We start from the raw sequence: 25,619 nt of genomic DNA, 5'->3' as shown, positions 1-25,619 counted from the left end.
AATTTGAAATCCGTCCACCTCCTCGCGGCACACACAAATCTTCAGCTTCTTCAAATTTAGGTAATCATCCTTTTTAGACCCTGCCTCGACATAAGCATTTTTGTAAGCCTTTCAAGCATCAAAATTCTCGGACTGCAATTGAAAAATTTGTGCAATTCTGATAAAATAACGTGATCAATAAAACTCAACCTTTCTTCGCTAAAGGCTCGGGTGAAGAATGATTTTACGGTATTGACTACTGGATTTTTAGAATGATCGAAATTTTTCCTAACGTCCGTTCTGACTTTCCTAAAATGCGGCAAAAGCGCCATCTGTCGATCTAAATTTGAACAATTAATTTTCATTGCAGATTTCTGTTCTCCATGGTCTATATAACGTATTATAGACTCTTTTATTATTTATTCGTATGTTTTTAGTTACAAAAGCAAAACGCTCTGTGTATATAGTTTTTTTTTAACAGCAAAAAAATGTTTTTACTGTTTGAAATTAAAGTATTTATTTTCCCAAATGATAAATTTGGCGATTTACACCAATTTCCGTTCTCGAAGATTGGTTGGGTGCATGCGGTTTTATGATTTTCTGTATCTGCAGCGTGAATAAAAGCCACTTGCTGATATCGTTTGAAGGTAGATGATCATGTGAGATAGCCAAATTATGTAGAAAACGCCAAAGCTGTAACTCTAGCTCTAATTGTAAATCTTGTAGCGTCATCTAGACGTACGCGCTCATTGTTCCAACAGGCTGACGGCAACCTGAAATAGGAAAAGGCTGCATAAAGAGTTTGAATGCTTTTTAATTCTTTGTATGCTATTGTAATTAAATTCTAGTTAATTATTAATAGTGTATGGAGGCCTTTTTTGCTTACATGTGTTTATATCCTCACAATATAAATTTATAGGATTTTTGAAATTGTTTTAAAATATGCTTAAATTTCTAAAATTCTTTTCATTTTTAATTTTACTGTTTGAAAGATAAGCTTAGATCTTAATTAAGTTAAGCTTAGATCTAATATTAAATATATTTTTTACATATGTTAAGCTGACTTCTCTGACACTTCACTGCAGTCTTTCTAAAAGGAGGTCTGTTGTAGTCTTTGACTTTAAATAACAAAGTGCTCACTGTTTATGAATCTGTTTATGAATATCAAACATCATATAAGTTAATTATTTTATTTTGAAATGAGTACAAGTCTAGTTAAATTAGCCTTCATCTCTAATTTTGTGATTTCAATTATTACATTAAAATTTCGAGATTCATTATAGGCAAATTTATGCTGAGGAAAAGGTTTCTATATCAGATCACTTGATTCATTTTCAAAGCTTATTTCATTGTTATACAGGATATCTAAAACACATCTTTACAAATTAAAATATTTATGACACAAATTGTAAGTCAGATACTGAAATGCATTTTATTGTATATAATGCAGAACTTCATTAAGTTTTTTAAATTTTAGCTCAAAAGGCGTTAGCCCAGAAGGATTATTAATTTCGTTCTAGCACTTTGTGATGAAAACTTTAAATGTGCGTTTCACTTTTCAAATGGTTGCCACCAAATATTAGAGCCCGGCGTTATATTTAAAGATATTGAATAATAAAGAATCTGCATAAATGCATGTATGTTTCTCGCATTGTGATACAACAACGGTACCTAGATGCATAAAAGTTTTAATAACATAATCCTCCACAGATTACGACCATCTGGAAGCCCTAATTTGGAATTCGTTTTATTATTGATTTCATATTTTGTAATACGTTTACGAATTTTTGATTAACAAAGTCAACGATTTCAAAGGGAGCAATGGCAACACTGTACGGAAAAAAACATTTTTATCGCCAGGGCGCGAGACTTTGCATAAAAAATTCTGAAGATATACTCATTTTAAAATTATTTTGGGATATTGCTATTGAATTGAATTTTATGGCTTAAGTGCAAAGAACACGACATTTAATAAATAAACATAATACACAAAACGTTAAAAAAAGGCCCCTTTGGACGTAATACAAAACCCTGTCAATTAAATTTAAATTTTTATACTGTTTTTTATTTTATTTTGCTGTTGTGGAGGTGAATCATTAGGAAGTGACCATGTGAATGTCACTGGAGAAAGCACCTTGTGTTCACAGTCTAAATCAGATAAATAGAAACAGCTCAACTTTGGGATGCACGCATGCAAGTACGAAAGGTGGGCAAAATACTGAAGTAATGAAGATAGAGCAGCTAAGTTCCTGTGCATAAGATGGAAAGAAAGTGTGCGTAAAACATAACCTTTTAATATTCGCAAATGACGAAAATTAACAATGAAAACAATAAATTACTCAATCAAGCTGTATATAAAAAGCATGTTTCATCTTAAATTTTACCTAACAGCAAAATATTATTCATAATCTGCAGCAGTTGTTTCTCGCAGTGAAGTAGAATTCTGGGAATGCATCGTTATTTATAGTACTTACGTGACATTTCTTGCCACCGTTCTTATCTCTTAATTATTTCCGCTGCCCGCTAATTATAAACAGCAGTTTCCTTTCGCTAGTCTTAAGCCAAGTTACATTCTCTTAAAGAAAGCACCGATAGAAAGTATCAGTTATGGATTTATGAATGTAAAACTGGTTTTTATTTAGAAATTTTCTAATTTAATAAGAAACTAAGGTCTACTGAAAGAATGAAGAAGATATTATTGTTTGTAACAGTTCTGATTACCTCGGGATCTTTGGCAAATGTTCATGGTAAGTACGTATAAATACTACAGAGTTATTTTAAAATTCAAATTTTTCTCATATCATCTTGTACACTTATATAAAATTATTTTGAAGTAATATTTGGAGAAATTCAACTTACTTAATGAAGCTGATAATTGAAGTGTTAAAAAATAATGGTTTGCCGACTGAAGAAGAAACCAAATTTCCTTGCTCAGGCAGAAATCCTTGCGTGGCAGATTATTATGAGTACAAAAGAAAAAGAGAATTTTCCATTTTACTGTAACAATGAGTTAATAATTCTGATTTGGAAAGTAAACCAAAGAAAACCTTATGTTATTACATAAAATGTTCTAAAACATCACTCATTAAAAACATTCTAAGAGATGTTTGTTTTCGCATATAAATTATGATTATTAAATTCTCTTAGCTGCTGAATAATATTTGCGAGTTTAAAATAACTACATTACCAGGAGAATCTCAATAAATTTAAATTGTAATTTTTTCACACGCAGATTTTGCCTCGCAGACAATGTCTAGTTTTTCTTAAAGGGCTCCAGCAATAATCTATGAACAAATTTGGAGTTTGTTGACTGTGAATGCACGGTTCAAACTTGTATCAATATATGTAAAAGTATTTCAAATGCTTATCATTTTTAATAAAGTTCCTACGGAAAATAATAAAATGATATAAAAAAGTAGAGTTTCTAAAACTGTGACCATCTTCAACTTTCATAGTTCTCTTTTATAATTTAAGAATTAACTGAGAATATATAGTTCTACGAGCTTTTATAATGTTTAGGCATTTTTTAAAGACGTTCTAAGCCATTCTTTAAAGACGTTTCTCTTCTATTCTTTACGACGTTCTTGTACAAAAGTAAAGGAAGTATTGTAATCACGAAAAATTTCGGGTATCATATTTCAACCGCTCTTAAAACCATTTGAACGATGTTTCCGCCTGACATCTGTACGTACGGACAAAAAAGACAGTTTTTTCAAAAAGGATTGTGAATTGGATTTAAAATGGATTCAGAAGAGATTTTTTTTTTATGTCTGTACGTATATACCTATGTATGTACATAGGTATATATGTATGTATCTTGCATAACTCAAGACCTAATAGCCGTTGAAATTTTGTATATGTTACAGCTATAACATGTAGTATCTAGTTGTCCACCTCCCTTTTTCGTTGCAATCGGCTTCACCAATCATTATAATCATATATTTCCACTCTATTACCCGGCTCGTTGAGCTTGGTTTTTTATTCTTATATGCCAGTAAATTGTGCATGTTTTGCTTTAAAAGTGATTGAATTATGTGCGTTTTATGTTACGGTTAAGATTTTTATGCCTTTAGTTAATCTGCGTGGAAGAGTAAGACTAGAAACTCCAATTTTAACTGTAAAATTCTTTTTTTAAACAGTTTTAACTATATTTGGTGCTTTATGTTTTCTGTATTTTACAATTTTGATTGAAGATTTTTTGAGCTTTTATTTATTCTTGCTTTGCCGAAAAGTGAGAATAGAATGAATTGAATGAGAAATATATCTATAATGAACTTCGAGGAAATAAGTTTAAATGAAATGCAGCAAGAAAGATGTATAATTTAATAGGCCATACACGGTGTGGTGATCCACGGTTTGAAAATGGTTTCTGAATCAGAAGAGATTCGTGCACTAACCTAGTGCTTCGCATTAGAGAGTAAAGAACATCTATGATATAAAAATATACTTTTATTTACACAGTGAAAACGCGCAGCAACATTATTAACGAAAGCTCATTCTCCTAATAACCTACTTCTTTTTTCCACTCCGCTTGCGCATGCGCATTGACAATTACCAAAGGAGCTTGGCAGATACTGCCATCTGTTGGATAAACTATTCGCTACATATTCCTCCCACCTGAATTTACTGGGAGGTAAATTCACACATCTGTTAAGTATAATATATGCATAATAGTACAGTATACAATATTGAAGTATAAAATTATGCCTACCAAGATGTTCTAATTAAATTGAAATACAAATTTACCTGGAGATGCAGCATTCCATAATTTTCTAGACATATTAACAGATAATACTAAACCTAGAAAAATAAAAATAAATCAAATTATTACAAAGTATTCAAACAAGTACAAAACATTTCACAGACGTATCACTGGTTTCACAGTTCTACCACTGCTGGTAGTCATAGGAATATTTTCAGTCATATCCTTTTGGACTGGGTTATCCAGCTCAAGTCTGTACAGTCTTTGCACTGGTCTCAGAAACTCAAAAGTCGCTGTTTTTATGACAGCAAGTCTTATTTGTCCATCACGACCAGGTAGCAGCTTTATGACACGCGCCAGGTTCCAAAAAGCACGTTTCTTGTTGTTATCTTCAAGTAGAACAATTTCACCAACCTGGAGAGGTTTAGCTATAGAGTTTTTAATGGACTGCTGACGTAACTGTCCTAGATATTCCACACGGAATCTTGCTCGAAGGTGTTCTCTCACCTTTTGTAGATACTTAGCTCGTTTACTCAGTTTTTCCTTATCCTCTGTATCGATATCAGGTACTCCTGATTTGGAAATCTCCCGCAGGAACATTTCTGGAGTTAATGGGGATGAATCTTCAACGTCTTCCGACACGTAGGTAAGTGGCTTAGTATTGATTACTCTCTCACAGTCGCATAGTACTGTAAGCAACTCCTCGTAATCCAGGGCAGCACGACCTAGAACTTTTCTCAGAATCTGTTTCACCATTTGAACTAAACGTTCCCACCAACCGCCCGACCAAGGTGCGGAAGGAGGAATAAATTTCCACTGAATTCTTTGCTCAGCGGCCTTTGATCGCAGACTCTCCCAATCAATTGTATGCAGAAGGCTCTCCGCTCCTTTAAAATTACTGCCATTGTCTGAGTATATTATAGATGGTCTTCCTCGACGAGAAATGAAACGTCTCAATGACTGGAAAAAAGCTTCAGTTGTCAAGGATATTACTGACTCCAGATGAATGGCCCTATAGACCGCACATGTGTAAAGACCAATATAAGCTTTTCGACCATCTTTAAGGTAGAGGGGTCCTGCCAGATCGACACCCACTATCTCAAAAACATTTGCATCACGTACTCTATCTTTCGGCAAAATTCCTGGAGTTACATCACAACTTTTGGATTTAAATCTTTGACATTTAACACATTTTCTAATGCAGTTTCGTACTGTCTTACGAGTTTTGAGGATCCAATACTTTTCCCGCAAATGAGACATCACCATAGAAGTACCAGCATGCAGCAGCTCATTATGTGCATTCATTATTAGTAAGTTTACTACTGCATGATCAGATGGCAAAATGACAGGAAACTTAAAGTCATCAGTATCGTCGCGATAAGAAATATTTGTTTTAGCTCTGATCAAACCATCACGATCAACTATAGGTCTGTGGTCTTTAATTTTATCATTGTTCACACTCTTAAATGATTCTCTTTGAACCAATAACATAAGAGTTATCTCAGCTCTTTCAATTTACGAAACTGACAAAATTTTGGAGGTTTCGTTTGTAATTCTTCGTAATTTAAAGTAAAACCTAAGAATCCAACCTAACATGCGTACAATTTTCTTTATGGATGAAAAGTACCTGTAATACCAATTGTCAGGTTTAGAATCTTTGTTAAGAGTTGTCAATACTGATTTACGCCTTTCTGAATTTATGATCTCTTCGTCCGGCAAATCGGTGCCTCTTGACCATGACGATTCTGGTTCTAACAGCCATGATGGGCCCTCCTACCATTTCGACAGCAAAAACTGTTTAACTGAACAGCCTCTAGAAGGGAGATCGGCGGCATTCAGCTCCGAAGGGATGTAATGCCAATCTTCTAGTTTTGTAAGTGTTCTGATTTCTTGGACACAATTCCAAACGAAAGTTCCCCACCGTACGTCTCGCTGGATCCAGCACAAAGCGGTTGTTGAGTCAGTCCAGAAGAATGTTCTTAAATTTGGCATGTTCAAATCTGAAAAGACCATACGTCCCAAGCGTGCTCCGATTAAGCAGAATAATAATTCCAAACGAGGAATGGATATACTCTTTAAAGGCTTAACTCTAGTGCGTGCTTAGCGGCCGAGCGGTAAAATCGTTGAACACTGGTAGTTCGGTCCGAGGTTCGAATCCCGCGAACGGGCTGGCTGCATGGGCGTTTTCGTGGTTTTCCCCATGTGTAACGTGTATACGAGCCAGTTCCCCTTAGAAAGTCCTCCACGAAGGCATCCCTCCTCTTAGGCAGATAGCCCTAGTGTGCTTTGCCGTATTCTCAATACACACATACACACACTAGTGCGTGCTTGCACAAAATTTAAATAAATCTTATTTTCGGTCTTCACTTTTAAGAAAATACAGGTAGCATAGGCATGTGTGCTGGCATCGCTGAAAACATGAAGACTTACATCTCCGTTAACCAATCTGTCAATATTAAGCCATCTAGGAATTTTGACATCAGACAGCAGTTTCATTTCCTTTACCCATTGCATGGACTTCTTTTCTAAATGTTCTGGCAATTTTTGATCCCAATTTAATCGTAATTTCCAACACTCTTGCAATATCACCTTTGGGAACAGGGTAACGGGAGAAAGGAAGCCTACTGGGTCAAATAACTTATGCGCGCAAGAAAGGAGTGTTCGTTTACTCGCGACAATCTCCTCTTTCTTTAGTGACTCAATTTTACAGGAAAGAGTATCATCCTTCAAATCCCAGTTTAACCCTAAAACGCAAACGAATGTATCTAATTTAGAGTTGGGAATTATTTCGGTTTCACAATTCGACTGCCATCCTATAAGATTAAACTTTCCCAATGACAATAACATTCTCGATTCTAGTACAAATCTATTCAATTCTTCAACATTCTTAAAACTAGTCAGGCAATTATCAACATAGAAGGACTCCTTCAAAATGTTGGCTGTGACTGCAAACTGATCTGGGGCACGATTTAAATGATAGTTCAACGTAGCGGCTAACAAAAATGGATTACAGTTAAGCCCAAAAACCATGCGACTATGTCTGTAAATTTTAGTATTCTCTTCTTCTGCACCTTTCCAAAAGAAACGCAAATAATCTCTATCCTTCTCTCTTATACCAATCTGCAAGAAGGCTTTCTCAATGTCTGAAATTACTGCAAGAGGATATTTCCGAAAACGATTCAACAATGTTGGAATTATTTCTATTAGGTTGGGACCTTTCTCAAGACAATCATTTAAGGAAAGTTCTCCTTTGGCGTGTGCCGAAGCATCAAAAACTGGCCTTACTCGCGTAGTTTGGCTAGATTCTTTAAAAACCGGCCTATGAGGCAAATAGTGCTCTCTATCTACTTCGCCTTCATTTACCTCTTCAATAATTCGTTCCTTCAACCAAGTATCAAATACTTCCTGATAAACTTTAATTTGATTCGAATCTAATAATTTCCTTCGCGTATTAGTCAGGCGTTTTTCTGCCAACGTTTTATTATTAGACAAGCGAGAGGGGTCCAGTACCCAAGGTAATGCAGTTTCATATCTCCCGTCTGAATCCAAATTCAAATTTTCCTCAAAATATTGCATGGTCTCCTCATGAATTTCAGCTTTCTTTTTAGACTCAACTGGGTCATTTATACCAATAACGTCTAACTTCCACAAGTTTTCTGCTGATCTTTCGTTTAGCAATAAAGAAACACATGCAAGAGAATCATTTATACCCGAAGATTCTTTCGCTGGAATTTTACCCATTAAAATCCATCCCAAACTTGTTTCCATCGCGACCGGACCATTTTGTAAACATTTAATATTTCCGGTGAATAATTTTCCAGCAATATCAGAACCTATCAACAATTTAATGTCACTTTCGTTTTCGGGAGCATTACCCTCTACATCTGACACTTGAATATTTAATTTACGAAGTTCTTTCAACCAAGGACCTTTAGGTATTTTCTTAACATCAGAACAGATAACAGATTCACTTAAACAATGCACACTACATACATATTTATTATCAAGGCTACTCAAACTAACTATATATTTAGAATGCAATTTTTCTTTTGTTTCTACACCTCCGAATAATTTATGAACTAATTTCACTTCACCAACACTGTTACATTTCAAAGAATCTGTAATATCTTTCGTTAAATAACTTCTCTCGCAATCCGTATCTATAATCCCTCTGACTATCCTTTCCCTGTTGCCATTTTTTACCCTTACGATTAATGTTTGTAGTAACACATCGGAGCTCGCGGATCTGCTAGCCAAAACATTGACCTCATTTTTCGCCACAGGCTCTACTTGTTTAGTCTCTTTCAATTGAGAAGGAACTTGTTGACACATTACTGCCAAATGCCTTTTCCGGCAAATTAAACACTTAACCTTGGACTTACAGTTACGAGAAATATGGTTTTTCTTCAAGCATAATAGACATAAACCCTTCTTAAATATTAAATCATTTTTATCCTGATATGTAAGCGTACTAGCTTTAAAACATTTTTCTGTTAAATGTGGCTTATCACAAAATAAACACGATTCCTCAACTTTCTTAATAGGAGCATTTTCTTTAAATTTGTCTCCTGTATACAAATCATTACAAGTAGGAATATTAGACTCATCATTAATGTAACTTTTAGATTTTCTACTTTTATCAAAAGAAAAACGCGCTAATTTAATTCTCTCTTCAAATATCATTTCATTTTTCAAAAACAGAAGAATAGATTCAAGATCGCTCTTACCTTGTTGTGACGAGCTCTCCCGTTCCCTCTCCCACACGCGTAAGATGTCAGGGGGCAGGCAAGATTCAACTAACGGAAAAATAACACTAGCGTATTTATCTTCAGTCACACCGAGAGATTCCAGAGCACGCAGTTTTGTTTCTAAACTGTCGTACAACGATGATAGCGCAAAGTCCTTTTTGGTTGCATTATTATTTATCAACACAAGATTCAATAAATCCCGAACGTACACTTGTATAAGAATATCTTCACGTCCAAAACGATTCTTTAAATGTTCGATGACTTTCGGATAATTTTCCTTAGTTGTCGGGAAACTCTGCACAATTTCCCGTGCTTTCGATTTGGCAGCAGTAGCCTGGATCAGATATACGAATTTCAAATGATCATCTAGCACTGGATCTTCGTGTTTCTTACTAAAGGTATTCCAGAAATTCAACCATTGTCGTGGATCACCTGTAAATTCAATCAAATTTATTTTCGGAAGCTTCAAATTCGTTGCCGTTGTTCTTGAATCAACAGTTCTGGTTTCATTTACCGATGCATGAGTCAGCAAATTTTTCTCTAGTTTCACAGTGATTTGCTTCACTTTCATCCTGGCTGCTATTAATTTCTCCTTGTAAGTCTCACATGACTCAAATTCTTTAGTATATTCTTCTTGCGAGACTTCTTTCGATTTTGATAGGAGATCCAATATTTCTTCATCCAACTGTTGTAGTCGAATTCCTTTATCTTCCAGAATTTCCAGGGACGATAATAGAACATCACTGTTCAATTCTGACTCATTCAAATGTCCATGTAGGCTATTATATGCTTTCGTGAAGGCTGCACGCAGTGGTATTCTTCTTACTTTCAAGGCTTCCATTTCTGCTGTTAAACCATCAAAAGTGTCCTTTACCTAACTAATGCGTCCTGTTAGACGGACGCCACTTTTGTTGTGGTGATCCACGGTTTGAAAATGGTTTCTGAATCAGAAGAGATTCGTGCACTAACCTAGTGCTTCGCATTAGAGAGTAAAGAACATCTATGATATAAAAATATACGTTTATTTACACAGCGAAAACGCGCAGCAACATTATTAACGAAAGCTCATTCTCCTAATAACCTACTTCTTTTTTCACTCCGCTTGCGCATGCGCATTGACAATTACCAAAGGAGCTTGGCAGATACTGCCATCTGTTGGATAAACCATTCGCTACACGCGGAACCCATGTGGTGTCCACATCAGTCTTAATACATCATACTGAAAGCTCAACGTCTTTAAACACGCTGAGCTTTAACTCTTCAATACATGTGCTAAACGTAAATTGATTAATTCCTACCGTTAGATATCCTTTTATATTGCTTTCAGTAAAATAGGGCATTTTTAATTAAACTTAAAATCGTGTCCAGATTTATCCACGTTCGAGCAATCGCACAGTTCATACAATATCCTAGTTACAGACATATAATCAATTTATACCTCGAGACTGTGAGGCTTACAGAAGTATTCAGTAATACCGTTTCAAAAGATTTTTGTTGCATGTTATTAAAATTAAAAATATGCTGTACAGTTTAATTACAAATGATAGAACTCGATATGACATTCCCTGATGCTTATCTTCATTCGCGGAATACAGTGAAAATGCTTCTAGAAGAAAGTTACATTTTGTCATCAGAACGCACATTTTGTTTTAAAATAATTTCTTAAATGTGTTTTCTTATTTATCCAAATAAAAAGATAATTCATCTATTCGCGAGTAATTTGGCGCAGTACAACGATTCTGCGAAGTTAATTACTGCGAAGTTACAATTCTGCGAAATACAATGATTAAGTTAATTGGTACCAGCGACAGCATGTTAAGTTGCATTGGCGTATGTCGGAATTTAACTTTGCCCATAAATACATGCGAATTTTTGTTAAATATCACCAAGGCCTAAAAAAACTTGGATAAATTTAGATAAAAGAAACTATGTCATAAAGAACATAGTTTTCATACATATGAGTACAAAATAATATTAAAATAAAGGTGCTACATAGAATGAAATTATCTCGATGTCGGTGGCTTCCTAAAATTTAACAAACTTGTCTGACAGCTAAACGGCTAATGACTTTTTTTATTCTTCAAGGTAATAAATTCGCTATTCTTTGCCTTCCAGCTAGAACGATTTTCCGTCCATGTTTTCCAAAATTTATAAAATTTCTCCTTTTGACTCGGAACCTAAAATCAAGCTTGTAACTGTAATATGCTTTTCTGGTGGGTTTGGACATGAGTTGTCGGATTCTTCGTTACCGATTTGCTCATACATTTCCATAAGCTCATCATCTGTCAGCTTTTTGCTATGCAAGTTAAAGAGCTCGCTCATGTCATTATTAATAACTTCCGAGTCTGATTTGTCTGTCAAAATCGATAAATTCTTCTATTACATAAGCGATTCCATTAGTTTCTACTGTCTTTTCATTTTGCTCTTGAAAACTAACGAACACATTTTGCTACAGGCACCATTGAAGGTATTTTCAGAATTTTAGTATAAGATTCTTGAAGAGTTTTAACGAATTTGAAACAATCAAGTGCCTCTGAGGCGTTTTAACAGACAGAGGCCGCACAGAGTTAATCAGTTAGGCAAAATGAACGTTTCGTATAATATGCCTTAAATGGTTTCTTGATCTATCAGTCGAAACAAACTAATTTTGTTTGCAAGGGAGAATAAAAAGACACAGACATTTAGAATATGGAAAGCTACAAATTTTCCTTGCGGTTTATTCCCGTCTCTGGAAAATGAAAAGGAGAAGAACAATGGGTGATTTTGGACGCAGAGAATTTTAGTTCACAGCATTTTATTGTTGATACTGTGTGACCATTTAAGTAAATGGTAAACATAAAAGTATCTAATTAAATATGTACTAGGAATATGGTCTCAGAAACAGTTAAACAGCCATTTCCAGGACGAAATATTTGCCTCGAATCGGAAACTTGACAGTTGTCCCCACGACTTTCCTGTTATGATTGCAAGAAACAGGTGCATGTTTTTTAACTTAAAAGACATTTAACAGATTATTATACCACAGAACTATGGGACTTAAAGCTGAGGAAAGAATGCGAATGAGAATGCTCTAATTGTACGCATCAGTTCAAAAGATTTACTCATGAATGGCAGAAATATCCAGCAAACAATGTTTTCTGTAAAACTCCGCACGTTAAACCTTTTCATACAGCTTTTTGAGTAGAACAGGCTGTAGTCTTTCCAAACGGTCTGGTAATTTCACTAGCCTTTGCACTAAACATTTGTTTACACATTGACAAACTGTGTTTTTTTTTAATACCAAATAATTCAGTAATGTTTTTTCAATGTTCTTATGGTCGGCCTTACTCGGCATTTTCTTCGAATCAAACTTTTTTTCCATGAGCAGAAATTACCGAGTTTCACGCGGTTCATTTTTGATTTGGATAAACTTGTAGAATCATAGTTTTTTTAACAGGTAACATGAAAACTGTGTTTAGAACACCGGACCTCCCGACTGCTAGTCAGACGTGCTATGCATTTACATCACGAAATCAAATTGCAAGGAGGGAGAAAACACCTTATATACTGTTCTTTTTTAAAAAGTGACTGGGAAGGAGGGGATGCAATCGCCAAATCCTGATAGTGATGAATTATAGTCCAGTTAGTTCGGGCGCCACTTGTAAAGTAATTAGGTTTATCGATGCAGCAGACGGGAAAAATCCGAAATGCTCTCGTCGGGATTCTTCCACTGAATATGGGCATCTGGAGGTCCGAATTTGGAATTTGAAATTTGTTTTATTATCAATTACATATTTGTAGCACTTTAACGAATTTTTCGCTAACAAACTCAACGATTTCAAAGCGAGCAATGTCAATACTGTGCGGAAAAAAAAAGCATTTTTATCTCTAGCGCGTGAGACTGTGTATCGGAAATTCTAAAGATATACTCATGAGATATTGCTGTTGAATTGAATTTTATGGTTTAAGTGCAAAGAACATGATATTTAATAAATAAAGGTAGCATACAAAACGTTAGAAAACGCCCCTTTAAACGTAATGTAAAATCTAAAAGCTTCCAGATTTTTTAAAAATTATACTGCAACTGATAATTATTCCACTTTTTTATTTTTGAGTTAAAATGTACTATTGGCTCTTTTCGAGAGCTCTGAGATGGGAATGCTAAGTTCTCCATTCTCAGTTTCCATGTCACAAAAATGGAAAGATATTACTTAGCAATTTCTTAGCACTACTATGAAATGCCTTCTATTTATCAACTGAACTCATTTTAACGATGAAAAAACGCTATCCTTAATATTTACAGAGAAGACTAATATATTGGAAAACGACATGTTAAAATCAACTATGATCTAGGTAATAGCAAAGGATCCCGTGCAAATGGAGTGGAACCCTATTGACCTATTGACCCTATTTCTTTACTGGCCCACCAGCGGCCGAGCGGTAAAGTCGCTGAACACTGGTAGTTCGGTCCGAAATTCGAATCCCGCGAACGCGCTCACTGCATTGGCGTTTTCGTGGTTTTCCCCATGTGTAACGTGTATACGAGCCAATTTCCCTTAGAAAGTCCTCCACGAAGGCATACCGCCCCTTAGGCAGATAGCCCTAGTGTGCTTTGCCCTAATTAAATACACCAACACCACCTTTTTTTACTACAAAAGGAATACATCCGCTAATGAACATAGTTCCATGATTTTTTTTTTACCTTACCTTTGAAAGAAAGCAATAGAATGTGCAATGTTCATATAAAACTCATAAATTATTAAAAAAACTTGACAGAGCGTTAATCAAACGGTTCATTTTTCGTACAGTGAGTATCTAAAAGATTTCAATATAGAAATATGAAAATGCATTAATCGACTCTGACATTGAAAAACAGAACAGATGAGAATGACTGCATAAAAGAAGGCATTATTTTATGCGTCTGGAAATTTCGTTTATGAAAATAGTTACACTTCTTTAACCATAATAAGGAGTAGATGCTTCTTAAGTATTGCTGATAGCCTAAAATTGTACATAATGTGTGAATAAGTATATATATATATATATATTAAAATTGTTAAGATTGATTAAGTAGGTATCGCAAAAATAAGCGTTTCATGTTTATAACATATATTGTTGCGTTCGTAAAGGTTCGTAATAGATTGAATGCAGACAGGTCCGATGACAGGTTGCTAAAATTTATTTAACAAAGGAAACACTTAACAGTTCTGGAACTTTCCACAAAAATAGTCGTACAGTTCTTCACAGTATCATAGAGAACAGACAGTAGTTACGCTTTAGAGTATTTTCCCAGCAGCCGAGAGATTTCTAGTAGTTTCTGCGTCTCGAAATTACTGGAAGGCATATAAAGTTTCGATTTAAGGTCACAGCTAATATAGTGATTAATTACATTTATTCAATTACAATAGGTATTGCGGAGCTAGAATTGTCGCCGAATGGGCGCCAACTTTGTCGACTTCTGATGATTTATCGCCAAATTAGCGAGACAGCCGTTTACTCAATGTTAAGTCAATTTGCTCCTTTCCTCTTTTTTTTTTTTTTTTTTTTTTTTGTTCCAGCTAAACATTGTCGCGCTCTAGATTTTCATGTTACATTACATTACACAGTAAAAATACAGTTTCACCTATAATTTCACTAAAATTTTCTACCTATTGTACAAAATTCGTAACATATACACAAAATCAAGTATAACTGAACAAAGCATATGCGAAGACGTATTTAAACAAGAAATCTGCAACTATAATTAAACATATTGATGTAAACTTTATTACATTTCAACACTTAATATATTCCAAATTTGATTTTTTCGGGCCTTCCCTTTCAAGACGGGTGTATTGTAAATGCATCAGTACTTAATTCTCTTACTCGACGGCATGCCGCTTAGAGCAAATCGCCGTTGTTGCAGTAGGTACGATCTCGCAAGGCGGAGTATTTCGCGTTTCTAGGCCTAACTTAAAAATATTATAAAATCACTAAAACTATTTTTTTAATCAATTGTTTTGATTTTTTCTGTAATGGTATCTAACAGTAATATAATCATAAATAAAGAATATCAAGAGGTTCTGAAAAAATTTGAATTAAAATCTCAATGCAAAATAAAATATTTGACTCATCTTGATGAAATGTAAAAAACTTACTTAAATCTATATCTAAACATATGTAAAAAATAATAAAATACATGATTAAGTATTATAGCATAACAATTACAATTCGAATATACTCTTCTTCCGTTGAAAAATTCTTCCTCTTAGACATCGCACTATTAGTTTAATTCTTTTAACCTGTAACTTACGTTTGCTATCTACAGAAGATACAAACTGAATACAAATCCGAGTTCCTAAAACCACAGCTTCACTCCAATATTCACACGGTGGGAAAAAACAAATTTGTAGCATAGGAAAATATTCAACGTTTATATCATGCGAAGCCTCAAGCTGCACGTCAGCTGGGTTTTGTACGTCATCTGCTCGTATACCTAAACGAATCACCAGAATTAGAAAGTACTTCACGGACAGAAGTCCAACAATGTATATGTTCAAATAAGCTAAGTGTAGTGGACGCACGGAACGCCATCTAATGATTTAAATAGTTCTAAAAGAACGTGTATGTTTGAAAGTACGTAGGTTGATCCAAAAAAAAGTTTACAAGCAGAAGCATTTGAAACGTAATAATTGTGGAGCGAATATTTCCACCCAGGTTGGTTAACAGATGGCGCTTGTTGTCCTACAGCGTTTCTACGAGTAAGTAGAGTCAGTACGCAGACACTTAAAAGCGACAGTAATGGCAGGACGTCTAGAAAATGGTCTCGCATAGAGGTGCGAGCCGTAATTCGATTCTTATGGGCCAAGAATGTGGCCGCATCCGAAATTTACAGACAAATTTTTGATGTATACGGGGACAAAGCAATGAGTAGATAACAGGTAGCGAAATGGTGTCGTTCTTATCAAGCGGGCAAGGAACATGTGGAAAACCACAATATGGAAGTGAGCGGCCGTCCAAGTTCTTCAAGGACGGATATCAACATGGCACGTGTTGAAGAAATCATCCAAAGGGATCGACGAGTAACCGTGCGTGAGATTGCCTCAGAGTTGGACCTGAGTTATGGTAACGTTGAGCGTATCGTAACCGATGAGTTGCGATATTCCCAAAGTTTGTGCCCGCTGGGTTCCACGTGCGTTGTCCGCGGAGCATAAGGCCACTCGAATGACGTGCAGCCTCACATTTCTTCAGCGATACCATTTAGACGGCCAACACTTCATTGATCGCATCGTTACCGGTGATGAAACATGACTTCATCACTTCATCCCCACATCCAAAAGAGGCACGATGGAGTGGAAACACGCTAGATCACCGACGAGGAAGAAGTTTAAGGTAACCAGTAAGGCCATCACTTTACTGGCACCCTCTGCCAGTAAAGTGATGGCAACCGTTTTCTGGGATACGACTGGTGTTATCCTAATCGAGTATTTGAAACGTGGCCATGCCATTAAGGCCGATCGTTATTGTGCCACCTTAACGAAATTGCGTAAAGCCATCCGACGCAAACAGCCTGGATTACTGAGCAAAGGCGTCATTCTTCTGCATGACAATGTCAGGCCCCATACAGCTCGCCAGACTCAGGAATTGCTGCAAAGGTTCAAGTGGGAGGTCTGGAATAACCCCCATACAGCCCCGATTTGGCTCCAAGTAACTATATCATTTTTCCGGCGTTGAAGCGGTACTCATCCGGAACACGGTTTACCTCATACGATGTAGTGAAAACAGCTGCCGAGAAATGGCTCGATGAGCAGGGCCCTGATTACTAACAAGACGGGATAAACAAGTTGGTCGAACGTTCTGACAAATGCCTAAACAGGTTTGGCGTCTGTGTGGAAAAGTGAAGGCCAGATGTGTCTCTTGATTTCCATTTGTATCTTGTTTCTATTATTAATAAATACTTTTTCATTTGCCTTGTAAACTTTTTTTTGGATCACCCCTCGTACATATATGAAACACCCGTCTGGAAGATCAATGCACCAGTGCAAACCAGTGCAACATCCCGCTGCTAGTGACATTTGGGACTGAAGCATTTATGACACACCCGTGTGCAGAGAGTTTTCAATTCAGCAACATACTGTCACGAAGGGGTTAAGAGCCATAAATTGAAATTCTCTTTGACAGTCTGGAATTTAAAAATTCCTAAAAAATGAAGTATAAAGTAAATACAGTAATAATAGTAATAATAATAAAATAATTACATGAGTAATATAAAGATATCAATATATAATTAGTAGTTTGAAAACAGAGCTTGGAGTTAGAGGTTAATGAAATAAGTAATGAAACAGCAGATACAGATGAGTAAACTTACCCCCTATCTGGCACCTGTTCTGATATTAGAAGAATAGTGGGGAAGAGAACAATTCTCTGCAGATGAGAAAGGGTAGGCAATTTGTCTAAAACATCACTTTGTACGAATAGACTACGTATCCATAAGTTCAGGGGAGTAACCGGTGAGAAGACTTTTTTCAAGATTATTCTATTTTTAGAGATAACATAGAAATGCTTAGAACTTTCTAAGACGGGTGCATTCATTATAGCCAATGCAAAAAATATACTGTAGCTACTTTTTATATATTGCGAATAATGCATTTTGGATTATGGATAGTAATCATATTATTGTTTTACTATTGTATATCTTTCTGTGAATAACTCAGTATTCGAAAGGACGTTTCTCCACAACCGTAAACAAGCCAGTGGCGTATCTGTCTTGTCTGAAAGTAACATTAGAACAAGTCTACTAATTACATCGGGCCACGAATGGCATTATTGAATCTTTCGCTGCCACGTGCATTTGGCGCCTCAAAACTGTGACGAAGCTCCGTCCCAGTTTTGATGAAGAATCCACTGGTGTATTCTCTATCAAAACTGGTCACAAAATTTTCTTCGGGATTCAGACCCGGCCAGCCGATACAGCAACCAGCATCTCTCATCACTATATCGACCAGATTTCTCTATTTTAAAAGAAAATTATTATTAAAGATTTTTATTGTTTCGTCGGTTTTTAATTTGTATATCTTTTTCAACCATCTCATTCTTTGACCATCTCTATTTACAGGGTTTCAGATGAGTCGGGGTGTCGTTATCCCGCCTGGAGGGGTTTTAAACTTCAACTGTTTTAAACATTTTATTGAAAGCGGTAAGGAAAGTTCTCTATATATTCAAATTTTGTCCAAATATTTCTCATTGTAATTGCAGATTGCCAATATAAATTAATTGGTTGTCACATTAAATTATGCCCATATCTAGCCTCTTGACAAATGAACTTATCTGGTTTCATTAAAAGTAAATAATGTCTACGCTTATGCTTATCTCTTGCAGTTTTTAATATATCGGCAGACGAGTTCATCTGCGCTGTGTACCAAAAGCCATAAATTATGTGAACATAAATAAATAGCTAGTAATAATACCGAAACAAAAAGGTTTTCCAATTAAATTTTAAATAGCCTTATAAACGTACTTCTTATTATTGTACCGGTTAAATTGCAAACGGGAACTTCCTGTTACAAAAGAAGTTTGTCAAATGTGATAACCAATAAGTATTGTATAATAATAAACTTGAATTAAAAGAACATGAACAATTATAGGTTTAAAATGTACTGTTTCAAATATTGGTATGTTTAGGGATTATTTTGAAATTTTCAAGCCCATATTTGCACAATTTTCGTTAAGAATTTGTGTACTTCCATACATATTAATTTCTCACACTTACATTGCATAAGCATTAAAACTGTTGCGTTACAACGCCTTTTATTTTTGCACTGCACTTTTGTTGCTGTTAACATTTAAAAATTTCTGACATATATCCTTTGACTTTTTCATCTGATTTTGAAGATCTTCTAGATTACCAATTTTCTTTTTTCAGAGACTTTAATTTCACTGTCAGATTTCAAAATACCTCTCATTTGATTAGAACATTTAAAATTTCCTTTTAACTCTTTTGCTTCGATAGAGACCAAAATCTGTTCATCTAAAACACGTGAATCGTCCGTATGTACGAAATTCTTGTGGAATGGATTTTCTGCCCCCTTGCCTAGTCGAATCCGACGAATAAAGTCCGAACGACTTCGCTATGAAAAGGTTAAGATAGCTTCGGGACCCCCATGTTATTTCATTATGATATTTATTAGCCATTAAGATGTATTATTTTCCACAATAAAACCTTAGGGTAGGATTTCAAGTTTTACTGACCTATTAATTACACACAAGCAGTTAGAAATTACTAAGATATGCTACTATTTTTAATAAACAAATCCATTTCAAAAAGCGTTTGCTAAATAAATCTTTTAGTGATTCATTTGTTTAGAATAAAAGACTGTGAATGTGTTGAAATAAAGGTCTCAAATCTATCGCTTCTTAAATTGCAAGGAATACAGCAAATATATTTTGGGCCAATATAAAACAAATCGCGGTAAACCCTCGTTAAATATTAATTCATGTCATATTTTAAAAAAATTGCTCATGTAAAATATTCGTAAAATTTAATGCTCTGCTTTTTATTCCAGAAACGTTATGGATAATAATCACGAAGTAATAAATTACAGGGTTAAAAGAAAGAAATTCGGTTCGTTTCAGAATAGAAAAGAAATAAGAAGTTTAAGAAACATAAATAATGGCTGTACAAAAGGTTTTCAGTTTAAGATAGTTAATATGATATAAGCACGTATCATTTTACCCAGGTTTAGGCATTAGGCTGAAATATAACCATTAGTGTGAAGTAGGAAAATAACAAAAATCTTTCGTTTAATAGTGAATGTAGATATTTCCATTTCTTGCGCAGTAATATGCTTTAGCTTTTATGTAAATACAGTAATAATAGGCTCTGCGCATGCTTGCACCATTACTGTGTGCCTTTCGGTCAGCTGCATTATTTTGCTTATTTTTGCGGTGATTGGTTTGTGAAAGTGCAAGAGTGCGATTGATTCGTGTTATTTCTTCGTTCGTATACTTAGTTCAGTGATTAGTTTGATTTTACACACCAAATTTAAGGATTGGTGATCATCTTAAATCTTCAAGTGAGAGAAGCCAACATGGACGCGATTTGTTGAAGATCGGAGACCGTTGTGCTTGGGATTTACTATTTATTCACTGTATTTATGCTCTAAAGTATAAGTATTTAAGTTAATTCTTTATCCGGTTTTGAATTTAATCCTTATTGTGCATTTTCACGGTACATCTAATGTATTAGGACCATTTTTATTACTGCAGGCACTTAAGCCTAACCAGACGGATTAATGCCCGTGTTTCCCAACGTAGGACCCACGCCCCACAAGGGGACAATGCGACTGTTAAGGGGGGCAATTCGAAAATGGAGTTTATGGAGACAATGGACGTTCAAACGGGACAAAGAATGTTCTAAATATGTTTCATGAAGTCAAAATTTTTCAAAATCTCATTTTTTATTCCCCAAAATAAAGAAAAATGTAAGTTATGTATACGTAAAAAAGTTTTTAAATTGCGTTGCATTTTAAATATTTTATAAAGAATTCTCGCTGTAGACACAGACACTTAAATGCTTTTAAAGGCATTTAAATATCCATGTCTGTCATTCACATTATGCTTTCCAAACGTTTCGCGTACATTTCAGCCAACAAATTAATTTTATTTTTTACTGTAGGAATGGCAACTGGTATATTATTCTTTCCTTGAATGGCAAAAGCAGCTGCTTTCAGCTTTGTTTATATTGATTTTATATTTACACTGGTGTGCAAAAATTAAGGACCAGACGGTTTTTTTCAATATAACTTTGTACAAAAGCTTTCCAAATCAACACATTTAATACCGTAAGATCCCCAATACGTAAGGACATGAGTAATGTAAGCAACACTTACTAAAAGAGAAAGAAGCTTTATAAAAAGAAGCTTTATTGAAAAAGTAGCATGGAGCGCAATGCGACTGAAGGCCGAAACATCCCTGTGATGGGAGTCCAGCAAGAAACATCCGCTCTTTAATAGGGGATATGATCTCCCCTGACTGCTAGGCAGGTTTCACAGCGTCTGCCTATGCTGAGAATGAGGGTGTCAATGAGTTGTTGAGGCATTGCTGCCCATTCGTCTTGCAGCGCCAATCGAAGCTCCGGAATCGTTACTGGCGGTAAAGTACGAGCTGCCAAGCGTCTGCCTAGAAAATCCCATACATGCTCGATGGGACTGAGATCCGGAGATCGTGCCGGCCAATCCATACGTTCAATATCCTCACTCTCTAAGAGCTGTTCGGCAGCTACTGTGCGATGACATGGTGCATTGTCGTCCATGAAAAGGAACTGCGGACCCATAGCGCCTCTAAAAAGACGCACATATGGAAGAAGAATCTCGTTACAATAACGGGTCCCGTTGACTGAACTTGCGTCGAAGATGTGAAGATCTGTACGACTACCAAGCATGATGCCTCCTCAAACGAGAACACCGCCACCTCCATACCTGTCCCTTTCAATGATGTTCGAGGGATGATTGCGGCTTCCCCGCTCTCTCCAGATAAGTATGCGATGAGAATCGCTACTCAGACTGAATCTGCTCTCATCTGTAAAGAGTACTCGTCCCCATTCATTCTCTCTCCAATTCCGGTGTTCCCGGCACCACAGAGAACGCCTTCTCCGATGGGCAGGCGTTAGAGTTACACACCGTACAAGGCGTCGTGCAAACAGGCCACCACCGTGCAGTCTTCTGGCGACGGTAAAACGCGATATCGGTCGTCCAGTCGCCTGATTCGTGTGTCTAGCGATTTCTCCCGCTGTCTGCCGCCTGTTTCTTCTGGCCTGTAAGGCAATATACCGGTCATCTGCGGGTGTGGTTCCTCGTAGACGACCACTACTAAACCCCCGGATAGCTGTTCGTGTAGTTTGAAATTGTCTCCAAAGTCGTGAAACGATGATGTGAGCAATTCCGAACTCTGCAGCCACACTTGTCACATTGCGGCCTTCCTCCAACTTCCCAATGATTCGACCTCGGGTAAAAGCATCCAGATGTCGTCTAACAGATTGATTATTCGCCATTTCTCACTGAGGCAGCAACTCGGTGTGATTTTAACTGCTATACAGCGTGCAATCTCTTTGCCAGAAATACTGATCTTACACCGACAACATGTTTTATAATACTCAGACACTCCCCCATTACGTCTACCTGCATATCTGCGCATGTGCTACCGTACATCACCTTACTTAATCTCCTGATTGGTCTTTCTGTCCGCTCTGCCTCTTCGTTCAGCTGATATGCTAATTTTTCGACTTCGTCCTTAATTTTTGCACACCAGTATATTTATTTATTTCAGCCCTTAGTGAAATGAGGGGTGTAAGCAAGAAAAAACGTTCGTCGGTATTCGGAGGCATATTTAAAATTTGGTTTCATACCCGGTCCATAAACGGTCAACTTTTGTCTTTTTATGCCAATAATGCCTGACCAACAAATCAATGAAACTAGGTCGTCTTGAGGCACATTTGAAGGCGAAAGATAATGCTGATATTAATTCAGATTCGAATTATTTTCACACTTTAAGGAAATTTTTGAAAATAAAGTAATATTAAAGTGTCTATTTACTGCTCATAATGCAACTGTTAATCGTGCTCTTAAGGCTATTTATCAAATTTCATTACTGATCGCTTAATCTGGGAAAAGCCGTACTATAGGGAAGAATTTAATCAAGCCATCAATATCAGCATTTAAAACTGTTCTAGACAAAGACATTAAAGCTATGCCACTAAATAACAATACTGTTTGGAAAAAAAAAAAAAAAAAAAAAAAAAAAAAGATTAAATGAGTAAGGATATTGAAATACAACTTGTTGAAAAGCTGAAAAAAAGAAACCTTTCGGTCCAAATGGATGAACCAACTTTGAGAGACAGTGAGGCCTTACTTGTAACTTATGTAAGATATATTAATAAAGGGAATTTTGCCGAAGAAATGTTCTGTAAATCATTACAAAGCACCACTACCTCCAAAGATATTTATAGTAAGCTAAGTTACTTAGATATAAAAAATATACGAATAAAAATATAATACATCTTGTACTGCAGATGGTGCTCCTAATATGATGGTTGAAAAATAAAATAATGCACGGAATAAGAAAAAGGGTTGCTTAAAATTGATAAAAGATGAGAACCAGAAATGCTTCTTGTGCATTGTGTTATTCACAGAGAAAACCTGGTAGCTAAAAACAATTCGCCTGCTCTAAATGAAGTACTAAATTCAGTTATAAAGTGTATCAATGCTATTAAGCTAGGGCCAAATGTGAACATCTTTTCAAGTTATTTTATGAAGAACAAAATGAAGACTATATGAGACTTGTACTTCACACTGACGTAAAAAGGCTGTCGAAAGGGAACTGCTTGGAAAGATTTATGGAACTATTTGATACTCTTAGTTATTTTTTAAGCGACAAACCTGAAATGAAAAATCCTTTAACAGATGATAACAAGGCAATTGTGAGTTATTTAGCGGATATCTTTGAAAAATTAAATATATTAAATAAACAACTTCGAGGAGCAAATAAAACTTATGATGCAAAAGGAAGATATTTGGTTTCATTATCTTTGTTGAATTATGTCAGGCATTTACTATTTACCACAAAAAGTTTGAAAAGTCTCATTGGCTCCAAAAATGTGACGTGACTACCGCTCTACTTGTTATTGATACCGTTATACTTGTTATTGATACCGTTATACTTGTTATTGATACCGCTCTACTTGTTATTGATACCGCTCTACTTGTTATTGATACCGCTCTACTTGTTATTGATACCGCTCTACTTGTTATTGATACCGTTATACTTGTTATTGATACCGCTATACTTGTTATTGATACCGCTATACTTGTTATTGTCGATCAACTGAAAATTTTATCGACTGATTTAAAAGATTTAACTTAAAACAATTTGATTTTCAAACTTGGATGATGCAGCCAATGTTAGTGGATTTGGCTGATATTTCAAATATGCAGTAAAAAGAAGAACTCGCAGAAATGCAGAATGATGAGTCAATCAAAACTTAATTTAATATAAAAGGAGCGATGACATAGCTTTGTGAGGAAACCAGAATCAGATATCCAAATGCAACAAAATTGGCAAAAGAGAACTATTGTTACCGTTTCTATCTTCATATTTTGCTGAATGCGGATTTAGTGCTATAAATGATTTGCTGCTAAAAAAAAGAAAAAAAAGAAATCGGTTGGATATAATGAAACCGGGAAACTTGAGAGTCAAGTTATCTAAATTGGAAACTGACATAAAATTTCTTTCAAGCGCAAGGAACTCGCTAAATTTAAATAATAAAAATTACTAATACTTAAAACAAAAAAACTTTCACTAAAATGAGTTTTTCCTTGAATTTCAGTTCTCCATGTTTTGAAAGTTCACTTACTGTGTTTGCTCACAAAATGTCGTAGTCATTTCTTCCTAAAAGTTATCATTCAAGTTTATTTCGTGAATATTTCAATTTTTAAGTATTAAAAATTATGTATATGCTAGGGGAGCTTAAACATTTTAGAGAGGATTAGGTGGGGCATAGCACAAAAAAGGTTGGGAAACACTGGATTAATGTTTACATTTGAATCAATGAGTGCCTAACTGTAGTAAATCACTGTGGTGGTTTCTTGCCCATTGGACAGGTTATTCAATTTTTGTGCTAGAACTTAGATTTTAACTTATTATTCTGAAGTGTTTTTAATAAGATTTTATTATCAAAATATAATTATTGGCATTATTGTGTGTTTTTGTTAAATGCGGTGATGTAATTTTGTGTGTTTTTATGAAAACCGGCTGTAAGGATCTTAAGTTTTACTAACGTTTATTTTATTTTAAATCTTTACTATCACTTCTTATTTTCTACTTCCGGCCAGAATTATAAGCGTTAAGGTTTTTATGCAAAGTTTGTCTGGCGAACGCCAAGTATTTAAGTTGTGGCTTTTTGCCAAGCGAGAGAGAGGAAGCAGTGAGTCGAAGCAGGCCGCTTACCTTAGAAGTTACGCAGTTGCTGGTTGCCTTCCAGGCCAGAGGTTTTAATCCTCTTGATAAATTTTAAACGTATTGTAGTGTTCACAGTTCTCTGTACTACATACGCTTCCTGTTAATATAAGGCCAATCTTCCATGTTTATCATTTTAAAGTTAAATTAGAGTTTAGTTCTATTTTTTATATTTTTACGTTAGACCCCGAGTAGCGGGTCTGTGTATTCCGAAGTACGGAAGT

The 25,619-nt window shown here is 35.5% G+C and overlaps 1 protein-coding gene across 1 annotated transcript in view; it reads left to right on the top strand.

Moving 5' to 3' along the window:
- Positions 1 to 2,546: 2,546 nt before the first annotated feature.
- LOC118201049 (sperm transmembrane protein 9-like) overlaps positions 2,547 to 25,619 on the top strand; it is an 84,640-nt gene continuing 61,567 nt past the window's right edge. The window contains exons 1-2 of the mRNA XM_085811275.1: positions 2,547 to 2,726; positions 18,503 to 18,583. Coding sequence (XP_085667401.1) covers positions 2,663 to 2,726; positions 18,503 to 18,583 — 145 coding nt within the window. The 5' untranslated portion in view covers positions 2,547 to 2,662. The remainder of the gene's footprint in view (positions 2,727 to 18,502; positions 18,584 to 25,619) is intronic.

This window comes from Stegodyphus dumicola, chromosome 1 (genome assembly GCF_044657685.1).
Source record: "Stegodyphus dumicola isolate Sdum_Otavi_A_Nest chromosome 1, ASM4465768v1".
NCBI classification, from domain to species: Eukaryota; Metazoa; Arthropoda; class Arachnida; order Araneae; family Eresidae; genus Stegodyphus; species Stegodyphus dumicola.
Note: the sequence above shows the minus strand (reverse complement) of the source record. Positions and strands in the feature narration are given on the sequence as shown.